Source organism: Crinia signifera, chromosome 1, assembly GCF_055691185.1.
Source record: "Crinia signifera chromosome 1, ASM5569118v1, whole genome shotgun sequence".
Classification (NCBI taxonomy): Eukaryota; Metazoa; Chordata; class Amphibia; order Anura; family Myobatrachidae; genus Crinia; species Crinia signifera.
This window is the reverse complement of record NC_139217.1, coordinates 400,608,237-400,621,606: the sequence shown is the minus strand read 5'-3', so window position 1 is coordinate 400,621,606 and position 13,370 is coordinate 400,608,237. Positions and strand designations below refer to the sequence as shown.

The window sequence follows — 13,370 nt, the reverse complement described above, 5'->3', positions numbered from 1 at the left end:
AATGCGGTAAAAAAAACCTGTTTTCGGGGTTTTAACCACATTTTTCGTATGGCTGGGGCACCGCTGCAGAGGGAATCACCAGCAGAAGCTATGTTCTTTTCTCCCTCTCAAATTGTTCATTCCTTATTTGTATACATAAGATATTTTCTGCCTACTCAATTCATGAAGCTTTAAGATCTACAATTCTCTTCATTGATTAAACTTCAACTGTGGAAACACAATCTCTCAGTCCTCATCAAACGCCTACTCACACCACCTATGTGCTCTTGGGGGAATAGCTTGCACAGTAAAATACAATATATTGAAATTACCTGATTATATATATATATATATATACATCAGTGGCGTAGTTAAAAAAATTCTCCCCCCCGCTGCCAAAAAAACCTCTGCCCTCAAGAAGGGGCGAGGTGATGGACTACAGGCGCCGCTGTCTGAGCTGACAGGCAACCCAGGCAGCAGTGAGCGCTGAGCTGGTCCCGCTCCATTTATATCTAATTAGCGGGGACCCAGCGCAGTGCATATTTACTGAGCGATTCCCTGCCCCGTGCATATTTATTGAGTGCGACGCGCTCATTACATATGCACGGGATGGGGACCCGCTCATTCAATATGCACTGCGCTGGGTCCTGCTCATTAGATATGTACAGGGTGGGACTAGGGTTGCCAATCCCGGGGCATTTTTTCAATCCCGGAATTCGAGATTGAAAAATGCCCGATCCCGGGATTGGCTTCCCTAATACATAAACCCGCCCCGGCCGCCCGCATATTTACTTACAGGTGCGGGCGGGTGATGAGCTGGGCGGATATACAGTAGCCAGGCGTGTGTGGCGGGAGGATGTAGCCTTTGTCGGTCAATGGTCTGGGGGTCCGGGTAGAGTAGAATGCAGGCTGGGTGGGAGGGCGGGCGGCGGGAGGTCAGCGCAGGAGTTAGATGAGGAGGCGGCGGCTGTTGTGTGCCCTGTGCAGCGTGACCTCTGACGTCGTCACGCTGCGCAGAGCTGCACTGCCCGGGATGGGAGAAGCCGGGCAGCGTCTGAGCACTAGCTCAGACGCTGCCCGCCATTAGACTGTGCATGCGCAGTCTAATCCTGAAATCACGGGATTGGAAACTCCAATCCCGGGATTGAAATCCCGGCGTTTTAGGGGCCAAATCCCGGAATCCCGCCGATCCCGGGATTGGCCACCCTAGGCGGAACCAGCTCAGCACTCACTGCTGCCTGGGCCACATATGTAGCTATGCCACTGATATACATACAGTTCATACATACAAACAACTATTCATTCATTTAACTGTAGCTTTTTATGATTTCAGCTGATTTTGGATTATCAAAGATTGTGGATGACCAAGTGACAATGAAGACTGTTTGTGGAACGCCAGGATATTGTGGTAAGAAATAACAATTGTATTTAGTTTGTTTCCCATGTTATATATTCTTTTATTTGGTACTTGTGTAGTTTCACGGCGGCAGCTTATGCTACGTTTGAAAATACGCTATTAGCATAGCCCAATGGCTGGCTTACTTGTGTAGTTTCACGGCGGCAGCCTAAGCTACGTTATCAGCGTAGCCCAACAGCTGCCTTACTTGTGTAGTTTCATGGCGGCAGCCTAAGCTACGTTATCAAGCGTAGGCTGCCGCCGTGAAAGTACACAAGTAACTACTGTACTGTTGCCGGGAACTGCATCTCTTTCCCCGGCGTCCCTGGCAAGCCTAGTCAGCGCCTCTCTCACACTGCCGGTGCCAGCATGGCACAGCGTTGTGCAACCTGGCTAGTTTGGCGTCTGGCGTTGCTGGGGAGTGTAATGCTTATGCTCGTCCACGAGATGTTGGTTTTTAATATCACCAATGCGTATGCGTGAGGTTTCCAATGAAATACAGTACAGTAATATAGTCCAAGAACTACCTTAACATTTTGTAATTACAGTACAGATGGAACAGCTCTCCATGGAGCTGCTCCTTGCAATAGAATCGCTGATCGCCGCCCCTTGTCAGCCGACGGAAGGGAGTGCGCGCTCGCCCCATTCTGTCTGAGCCCTCCCCGCACCCCCCACCAGCTGCCCCCACTTCCTGAAGCGGAGACTGGCAAGGAAGTCGCTCCCCGCCACCTTGCTGATTGCGCATGTCCCTGGGAGATGGAGCTCCTGTCCACCAACCTGCACCAGCTCAGGACATCTGACGATCCTCCATCTGTATGCTAAGTAGTCAATAATTCTCGGGCCACCACCAATAGTCTCAGCTGCCACCGTGTTGTACAGTAATTATGCTACATAGATGCTCATTCAGCCCCAGGGACCCGATGGAGAAATGTATGCTGAGCTTAGCACCGTAAGTGTGGGCTAAACTTGGTATGCATTTCCCCACGAGTCCATGGGGCTGAATGAGCATCTATGTTTGTGTACAACATGGTGGCGGGCCGAGACTATTGGCCATGAGGGAGCCCACCACCACCCAGCAGCATTTACATTAAATACACTTTTTAAATAAAATAATTTTGCGTACATTGTGACAAACCTCGAGAGCAGCCCTGATTGCCATCAGCATTTTCTGGCCGCTTAATTACATAAGACTTTTGGGTTCCTGCGTCAGGTGTGAATGAGATGACAGGCTTGTGGTACAGTGGGCCTTATTCTAGTTCACTCTTTCTAACAAAATCCTTCTTAGATGGACAAAACCATGTGCACTGCAGGTGGGGCAGATGTTACTTGTGCAGAGAGAATTAGATTTGGGTGGGGTTTTACTTCAAAGTGAGATCTATATTGCAGTGTAAAAATAAAGCAGCCAGTATTTACCCTGCACAGAAACAAAATAACTCACCCAAATCTAATTCTCTCTGCACAAGTTACATCTGCCCCCCTGCAGTGCACATGGTTTTGTCCATCTAAGAATGATTTTGTCAGAAAGAGTGAACTAGAATAAGGCCCAGTATCCCTGATGTCCTAGCGCAGTGGTTCCCAAAAGGTGTGCCTAGGCACCCTGGCATGCCTCGGGATTTTTGCAATCGTCCCACTACCAAAACAAATTATTTATGCTCAAAGTGATAGGCAAAACCATTGCTGGTGGCTGCCATTCATAAAATGTATGGACAATTAGAACCACAGCTATGTTACCCACCACATAACTGAACCTGAGGGTGATAGTTAATCGCAAATTCTGATATTCTAGGGTGGGAAACTGGCCTAGTGGGGTATGGATCTCGGTAGGCAACAACAATTTTTTTTTTTATTCCTCTGTTTTGTTTTATATTTGTACATTAAAATGTGTCTATTGTATTTAGGCTTAGTTTCCACTTCACTTGTGCACATCATTTGGGGTTTCTCAAAGAGTGTGTTCTACTATATGCATGTGTACTTCTCCGTTTCCATACTGTAGCTGTGCTCCCGCCCCCAGACTTTAAACTCTATGATTTGCCTTTCTCAGTCCACATTGGACACTGTGTCCTATTTGTCTCCTGTACTGTCTTTTTATAAATATTACTAGAAAGATGGTGCCACCAAAGGAAGGTATAGATGTGGGTGCACTGTATGCCACACTGTATATCTGTTCTGGGTGTAGGGTGAGCACATCGGGGGCCCCACTTGACCCATTAGCCCGTAGCATCAGACACTCTGCACCCATTACAGATACTTAATTGGTAGAAAGCCTTATCATTGATATCCTTAGTAAAAGCTGTTTAGGGCAGTGTATGCCATAACAATGATTTGCCCGTTTTGTTATGAAGGGGTTAAACCTTGCTCATTATGACTGTATTGCTTTGCTCAAGATTCTTAAATAATAATGAGCTATTATAATATGAGAAAATGCTTCGGGGGGTTTTTTAGTTGAGATTCATAACCCAGACAAACTCACAATTATTTAATCACTCAGTGATATCAAATTATTCTTGATCTACCATGCTTGTTCATTAAATTAAAAAAGAAATCAGTTTTGGAGACAATTAATTTAGGATTATGTTTTTGTGCATCATAAAAGACACTATATTATTTCTGACGTTCTTTCTAAAGAGGCACTTATGTTTCACTCTGATAGCAGCTGGTACTGTAATAGTCTACTGAATATATGCAAGTAGTATCATTTTGCAATAAAGCTGTCCAAAACACAAAGGACAGATACTTTATAGTCAGAAATGAATATTTCTTTGGTAGATTTCTAAAAATAACAAAAAAGAAAAATTGTGACCTACAAATACTTGAGTGCTGAGTAATTGCTTTAACAGTCAGGCATAGTTAAATCAATTTATATTTTCCTTTTGAATTTGTCTAATGTAACTATTAAGGGATAAATGTATTATCATCTCCTTGTGTTACTTTTATCCAGTGTCTATGATGGAGCTAGTTTTCCCGTTTGCCAAGTTTGCCATTCAGGAGAAATGATAGACATTTTTTGTTCCCAGCAATCATTGCATCTTCTTAATAAGCTTAATAAGCTGTTGATATACGGGCCGATCAATTTTCGATTTGATATTGGCAGTCACCGGCACTGGCCAGCATTTGCTGGCAGGGAGGGAGGGATGGCGTGGCGGGGGGAGCGAAGGCCATGCCAGTGGCGTACCTATGGAGGGTGCAGGGAATGCAGCTGCTATGGGGCCCCACAGCCCAACATGTATTCCCTGCGCTCTCTAACTCTCCCTCCCTGTCCTCTCTTTTTCTCCCTCCCTTTTTATTTCTACCTCTCTCCTGCTACCCCCCCTCCCCTTTACTCCCCCCTCCCACACCATCGACCCCCCCACCACCACCTGTCACCCCCCCCCCTCTGTGGCAGGGGCCCTTTCAAGACTTTGCTATGGTGCCCATAAGTTACTGGTTACGCCCCTGCATTGAGCAGAAAAGCCCTCGTTCTGAGATAGTAGAAGTAGACTGTGCTGCAAGATCAATTTCTACATTCAATACCAATGCCGTGGGGCCGCACATCAGGATAGGGTGCTGCATAGGACGGTGCGATATGCACTATGGCCCTTATTCTGAACCATCCGAGCAGGGGGTGGAGAGGGGCATGAAGGGCTGATTTTGCTCATTACTATATGCGTACGCCCTGCGTTTCATGGGCGTACCCATGAAAACGCTGGGCGTACGTATGGTAATCCGGCCGTGACGCACGTGTGGGGGGGCAGACATATGACATAGCCGGATGCCAGCTGCTTTTGCACGGAGAAATGCCCGAGTGGTCTGGAGCACTCGGTGCTGCCTGACCACTTGGTCCAGCATTCGATGGTCGGTGACCATTGAATGATGGGGGAGGTTCCCACAGATGGAGGAGGTGTTCACATGAACAATCCACTCGTGTTCCGTTTGGTCGGCGTCTTACCGCATTTGGACGGTGTGAGCGATCCATAAGGAAGGCGGGGCTAACAACACATGGTTCCTGTCCGAAAATACGCACACCTGCCTTTTCAACTAGAATAAGGGCATATGTGCTATGTGATTTTGTTTGTATTGTCAAAATCGATAGTGCAAATCGTATCGTGTGTCTGTGTAAGCTTTGTCTGATTCAGTGCAGTAGGCAATATAGGCATTTTGGGTGGGACACAGTTTGTGGCATTAACGATGGTGGAAATGATGCTACCAATGGAGCAGGCCAGCTTCCAGAAAAACAAAGAAGGCATAGATGAGGTAGACAAATTAGGTTACAAGCAGACTGTAACCCATAGTAACAAGGCATTAGCTTTGATCAAGTCGGTCATGTTAATCTAATGAAAGCAGATTTGTGATTTGTTGCTAGGTATCAGTACATTAGCACTAGTTGCACTAGAAGATTATTAAATAAAGCTGTTACACTTGTGTTGATGCTGATAAGAAAATAAAAGGAAAAGACTTGAACACTCAGTGTTATTACTTATTCATCTTTAGCGCATTTGACTCTGCTCTACATGCCGGCTCATTTCTGACAAGCAGACCTGATTTTCATGCAGGCCATGGCGGCTTCTTATTATGAGGCTGTTTCCTGGTTTGTATTATTCATTTCTGTCAAACCACATGCCCCGATAATTGTGTTATGTTCATACTAATTCAATATTTTATTATATTTGTTAGATAAAACAGAACCTACAATATTGCTCACAGAAGTGGGACTTGTAATGAGAGAAATGTGTGTAATCACAGTGCTCGCAGCATATTTACTGAGTCCAATCACAATGAGATTCCAGAGTGAGACACCCACAGTATCAATGTCACATAATACATTATATAGGGGTAATCCTTATGAAAATCTACTATGATTCACACCCACATTATAATGTCTATAGCTGTTGATGGGTCATTAAAAATAAAAGAGTTGGAGTGTGCAGTTACCTTGTTTATTGTAATATTGTTGTTTAATGGGATGGAATTGGGGGTAAGGCATGTTGGCCAGGTAGCTTTCTCTGCAGAAAGTGGGATTTCTATGCCTTTTTTCTTTAGGGTTCAGTCACTGTTACAGTAATGGCACTTACACATTATGCCACACACGGTAATGCCCCTCACGCATTATGGCACACACCTTAATGCCCCTTATACATTATACAACACCATAATGTCCTTTTCATAATATGCCACACACCATAATGCCCTTTACATAATATGTCACACACTATAATGCCCCTTACAAAGTATGCCCCACGGTAAGGTTGCTAAATACAGTACTTTTAAATGACCTGCTCATTACTCTGGGTTTCCTGCTTGTTGCCAGGGTATTATGGGCCCTATTCAGATCTGAGTTCAGTACAAATTTGTTTGGAAAATGGGCAAAACCATGTGCACTGCAGGTGGGGCAAATGTAAAATGTAGGATGTAGTTGTGTGCGCGCCAAAGGCGCGCTCTGGAAAAGGGGTTGTGGCCACTGAACAGGGGACGTGTCCTTGAGTGTAGTGTACAACACCATATACAACTTCTACACATAATGCAACAAAGTACTAGACCCAATTATACTTGCCCCTTACACATGATGCCAAATGGAATGAGCTAAAATTCACATAATGCCACATGGATTGAGCCAAAATTCACATAATGCCACATGGATTGAGCCAAAATTCACATAATGCCACACGGATTAAGCCAGAATTCACAATACACTTCATAAACAGGGACATTGCCCACCAAAGGCGCGCATTAAATATTTACACCATAATGTCCATTACACGTTAAGTTACACGCCATTATGTCCATTATGTATTATGCCAAACACCATATTAAAAATTATGCTACATAAGTGCTGCTTATCTACATGCTCATTGCCAAGGGTTCCATGCTCATTGCCAGAGGTTCCATGCTCGTTGCCATGTGGGATTACATGCTCATTGCCAAGGGGGAATACATGTTTGCGGTAAATTAGCGACAGCCACCGCCAGGCAGAAGTGATAGACACTGACAGTGGTAGAACCTGGCTGTATTCAGAGCACTGCAGGTCCCGGGCAGGTATTTGAAATAATACCCCTTTCACACCAGAAAATGCATTCCCAGGTTGGCCCCTTTTACACCAGACTAGTCCCTGCATTTTCTGGTGTGAGGGGGAGAGAAAACCCCCCCTTCCCCCCTTTAACCAGTTATCTCATTTAACTGGCTATATCTTCGGAACCAACTGGCCCATTAAAACTATACAAGTATCATATTGAAGAACTTTTGAGTGAGCTTTGAATGATTTTAGTTCAGTGAAACTGGAACGTTTGGTTCCAGAGTAATCTGCCCTCAAAGAACATGAAAACATGAACAGCCATGAAATTACATTTCAAAAATATTTTTTTTTATAACACGCAATATCTCTGGAACCGATTGACCGATATGGACCAGCCTGGTATCATATTGAAGGCCCAGCGATTGAGATGAGATCAACCACAAGCTTCTGTGATGCCATGGGGGGGGGGGGGGGGGGGGGACTGGAAGCCGTTGGAACCGGGTGGGGGTCAGAATGATCGGGTCCCATATTATCCTATGGGAAAAAACGTTACAGCTTTGAAGGCGATATCTCTGGTTCCCTGGGGGGGCTAGAGACACGGGGCTGGGCTCGTTGGAAAGCCCTGGTCCTCAGCTATGAAATGACATGGGGTGCCCCCCCTCCCCCCTGAATCCGCCAATGCTTGTTTCTAATGTAGTAATAAGTTATGATTTCATAAATGTCGGTTAGCTAAACATGCAGAATAAGATGTGTGGCAGATTAAGTGTTCTCTAAATGCAGATTATGGAGCTATACATTTTAGTGTGATTTTTTTCTCTAGGAGGCTGGAGCTAAAATCCAGTCACATGTATCTCATGAATATAACGTGACTCATTTATTAGGGAATCTCACAAACTAAATGTTATAATGTATTCTGCAGTGAAACAGGTCAGCATAGGCCTCCTAGTCAGATAAATAGGAGAGATAGGCCGTTCCTCACACAGCACTTCACATCTCTAGCACAGTGACATGCTAATGTTGTCTTTGTCTCCAAGTATCACATTGATCTTAAGACATCTTTAATTACTTATCCATTTGCTGTAATAAGTAGATCCTCAAGTCTTGTTAGTGTTCTAGGAATAGAGTAAGTATTGTCTTTTCAGAAAAAAAAATCAGCATTTAACAATTTTTTCACAGTTAGCAGGGCATTAACCCATACCCCTTTCATATCGCATAAATAACCCGGGTCAGACCCATGCACCGGGTGCGAGCAGACTCTGCGTATAGAGTGTTCGCCTGGCGTTCTCATTCTAATGGATGGATGACACGGGTGCTGGGGACGGGTAGCTGACATTGCCGGATGTCAGCTGCCCGCCATGTTCCCCTTCAGGACACGTGCATGGTAGTGACACCATAGCCAAGAACAACATTACCAGTATAACCCTGATATGGATGTAGTAGCAGTAACAGTGGCATAGCCAGGTTTTGAAGTGATCAGGAACAAAGGGTAAAAATGGGAGACACCTGGGTTAACAGACACCCCCCCCCCCCCCCCCATGACCATATAACCCTTCAGCTACACAACTGCTTTCATACTCAGTTGCAGTCAGTGAGAATCTACACACTCACAGCAAAACACAAGTGCACAAATACAACAAGGGTGCTGTGAATAAGTTATAACAATAAGGAGGCACAATCTCTCTCTTTGACAGAATAAACAAGGTACTGTAGTTTATTACATATCTAAACATTTCATTCCAACATAGTCCTTACAATAAGTTTAGCTCTTAATGTGACTGTTGCATTCAATTTTAACATACATACAGTTTTATTGCCCATTTACTTCTCCCCCATGCATTTACTGCATAGAGAAGGAGAATTCAAAGACTTTGGTCCCTCTCTCTTCATTATAACCAAGAGACAAAAACAGACAATGTACCTTTTTCCCTGGCAGAAAAGGATAGTAGAGGAATACGGAGGTCATTCTGGTTGACCCGAAAAGCAGCTTTGCTGGTCATCTAAACGCTGCCCGCCCGCAGATTACACCCGCACCCAAAGGATGGATGTTTTGCGTAAACATTCATTTGCAGCTTGCGTGCGGGGCAGAAATCATTCGATGTTCGCCGACCATTGAATGATTTCTCTCACTCTCTGGTGTCTTATGGTGTGTACACACGTTAGATGTGCCTTAAGATCCTATCCACGATCTGATCAGATAGGATCTTGGATCGGATCTTAAGGCACATCCGATTTGCATCCTATCTTGACTATATAGTGCAGATCTGCACTATATAGACAAGGCAGCCAAGACTTTCTGGCTTCCGATAGTGGAACGCGCATCGGGATCGCAAGGGTTAAAACCCTTGCGATCTGCATCTGATGTTGATCCGATTCCGATCCGATGTTGACTATATCGTCAACATCGGAAAGGAAACCTGACCGTGTGTACACAGCATTAGATCTGCAGCGCCCCCGGTAAGCGAAGAGAGTGGGCAGCTGACGTCACGTTTCCATGAGAACGCCAAGCATTTTCATGGTAAAGCTCATGAAACGCTGGGCATTCCCATGGGCATGACTGCAGTGTGTGGCCACACACACCCCCGCCCACACTGCTAGGTGCGAACAGGCCAGTGAATAATCAATTTGCTGTGCCGCTCGCACGTAGCGGCTGCAGATTCGCATAAATGCTTATGCGCATGAGCAGTTGCAAAACATCGATCCCCTGTGCAAATGTGCAGGGGAGTGATCAAATCAGAATAAGGGCCTACATCACCCTACCTGGGAACTTCTCAGCAGCAGTGGGTAGTAGATGAGGGAGGAGTGGAACAGCTTGTTCTGTAATGAACTGCAGTGCCTATGGACATACTGTCCATGTAACGGAGATCACACAACTGGCCTGTAGGATGTAGTGATTGTGGTGTGTGAAGGAGGCTTTGGTTTTAGGCTGCCCAGCTGGCTCTGCCGCACACTGTACATAAAATAATGGTTCAATCAGTAAGTTACATTGGCACAGCCATCTGGCAGTCACTTCAATAACGTTACCCCCCACAGTACTGTACATCAGGGCAGTAGATAGCTAACAAGCATGAAATAAATGAGGCCTTCATTTATTTTCTCGACTTTCATCTGCAAGGTTCCCCACCAGTCCTTTTTTTAGAGGCAGGATTTGCCTCCCCCAATGGCTACACCACTGAGGAGTTTGCATCCTCCCATATAAGAAGCCGTGGACTGCCTTTCCATTGTGACAGCAACTTTATTGTTTGTTTGCTCTGTGACAGCCCTGAATGTGACATTTTTATGCCTGCGGAGCTGTGCTCTTTCATCAAGATCCTCATTTGTATTGCTATTATGAGGACAGTGTTGGCAGTGCAATAATACAGAACCTGCAAACCATACTGTAGCTGTGAATTAGTTCACAAGATAAATGTTTCATTACATAGAAAGTGTTGACCACGAGGAAATGTAATTGCTGCGCAGCTGTTATTAAAGCAAATGTTATAAGATAAGAATTCTCTCCATGCACTAAGTTGTTTTATGTCTCTCATATTCCAGCTCCAGAAATCCTCAGGGGGTGCGCATATGGACCGGAAGTAGACATGTGGTCTGTGGGTATTATCACCTATATACTGTAAGTACTAAAATATTATAGTGTCAATTACTTATAACTAGAGATGTGCACCGGCCACTTTTCGGGTTTTGGGTTCTGATTACCTTGAGGTTTTGGGTTCTAATGGGTTTTGCCAAAACACCTCCTAAGTGTTTTGTGTTTGGATTTCTTGGGTTTTGGGTTCTGATTTTTTTGTTAAAAAAGCATAAAAACTTTTTTTTTTTGCTCCTACGCTATATTAACCTCAATAATATTCATTTCCACTCATTTACAGTCTATTCTGAACAGCTCACACCTTACAATATTGTTTTTAGGGCAAAAGGTTGCACCAAGGTAGCTGGATAACTATGATAAGCCACACAAGTGTGCGGCACAAACACTAGACTGATATGGCACACTTAGCATCCCCCCTAGTCTGATATGGCACACCTAGCATCACCCCTGGACTGATATGGCACAGGTAGCATCACTCCTGGACTGATACGGCACATTTAGCATCACCCCTGGACTGATATGGCACACTTAGCATCCCCCCTAGTCTGATACGGCACACCTAGCATCACCCCTGGACTGATATGGCACGCTTAGCATCACTCCTGGACTGATACGGCACATTTAGCATCACCCCTGGACTGATATGGCACACTTAGCATCCCCCCTAGTCTGATACGGCACACGTAGCATCACCCCTGGACTGATATGGCACGCTTAGCATCACCCCTGGACTAATACAGTACACTTGGCAGCACCCCATGAATTATACGGCAGACTTGGCTTACCCCAGGAATTATACGGCACAGATGGTGGCACCCCTGACCTGATACAGCACACATGGAATTATACGGCACAGATGGCGGCACCCCTGGACTGTTATGGCACACATGGCGGCAGGCATGGAATTATACGGCAGACAAATTCCTGCAGTAAAAATAAAAATGTGTATTCTTTTAATTATAAAAAAGAGCAGCACACCTTACTTAGCAACACCCCGTGAATTATACAGAACTCTTGGCTCACCCCTGGACTACAGCGCATTTAACAGCCCTTGCAGTAAAAAAAAAAAAAACACCTTAATTTTATTTTCATTAAAAAAAGGGCAGCTCCCCTGGTCTGATATGGGACACATGGGGCACCCCTGGAATTATACGGCACACATGCGGGCACCCCAGGACTGATACAGGACACATGGGTGCACCCCTGGACAAATACAGCACACATGTGGGCACCCCTGGATGGATACAGCACACATGTGGGCACCCCTGGACTGATAGTACTGGTAGCCAGTGGAAACAGCAGATTGGAATTATATACTGCAATAAATACTGGTAGCCAGTGGCAACAGACTGGAATTATATACTGCGATAAATACTGGTAGCCAGTGGAAACAGCAGACTGGATTTTTATATACTGTAATAAATAATACTGGTAGCCAGCGGCAACAGCAGACTGGAATTATATACTGCGATAAATACTGGTAGCCAGTGGAAACAGCAGACTGGATTTATATACTGTGATAAATAATACTGGTAGCCAGCGGCAACAGCAGACTGGAATTATATACTGCGATAAATACTGGTAGCCAGTGGCAACAGCAGACTAGAATTATATACTGCAATAAATAAAATACTGGTAGCCACTGCCAGTGGCAACAGCAAACTGGAATTATATACTGTGATAGATACTGATAGCCAGGGGCAACAGCACACTGGAATTATATACTGCAATAGGTACTGGTAGGCACTAGCCAGTGGCAACAGCAGAGAGCAGACTGCAGCAGACACTAGGCAGTGCAGGGCAGGCAGTGGCACTAGCAGCACCAGTGGACTATCACACTGTGACTGACTATACAGGAGCAGACTCAGCAGAGGCAGGCCCCAGCACAAAGGAGAGACAGAACACAGCACCAGTCATCCTTGCAATGGTGATGTCTTGATCACTGAGCAGAGACACAGTACACAGCAGCACAGGCCCCAGCAGAGACCACACACAGCAGCAGCACACCCTTCCCTTCTCCGAGATTGGAGTGAAGATGGCGGCGCGAGGTTGCGGAATTTAAGTGTTCCATGATCTCGCGAGAATCCGACGCCGGGCGATGACGTTTTGCCCGTGCGCCCGGATTCGAGTAAGGCGGGAAGCGCCGAGCGCTGCTCGTATCCGGGCCCGGATTGATGACGTCCGTGCTGGCTCGGATCTGAGGAATCCGAGCCCGCACATCTCTACTTATAACAGACTAAATGTAACTGGTTTAATAGTTTTACATTAGCTCTGGGACAGATCCCGTCTTCTAGGTTTACCACCACTACAAGGAATCTCCCTCCTACAAAAGTTACATGATTCCGACAACTGATCTGACATCCTAGTACCACGACAACGTACCCCTCTTCTTTTTCCATTTCCTTCTCTTGATGCATCTACAGCCCCTA

The 13,370-nt window shown here is 45.4% G+C and overlaps 1 protein-coding gene across 1 annotated transcript in view; it reads left to right on the top strand.

The window, feature by feature from the left end:
* Nucleotides 1–13,370, top strand: part of CAMK4 (calcium/calmodulin dependent protein kinase IV) — a 159,277-nt gene that overhangs the window by 127,542 nt on the left and 18,365 nt on the right. Inside the window, exons 7-8 of the mRNA XM_083151674.1 lie at nucleotides 1,313–1,387; nucleotides 10,893–10,968. Of these exons, the coding sequence (XP_083007800.1) occupies nucleotides 1,313–1,387; nucleotides 10,893–10,968 (151 nt within the window). The remainder of the gene's footprint in view (nucleotides 1–1,312; nucleotides 1,388–10,892; nucleotides 10,969–13,370) is intronic.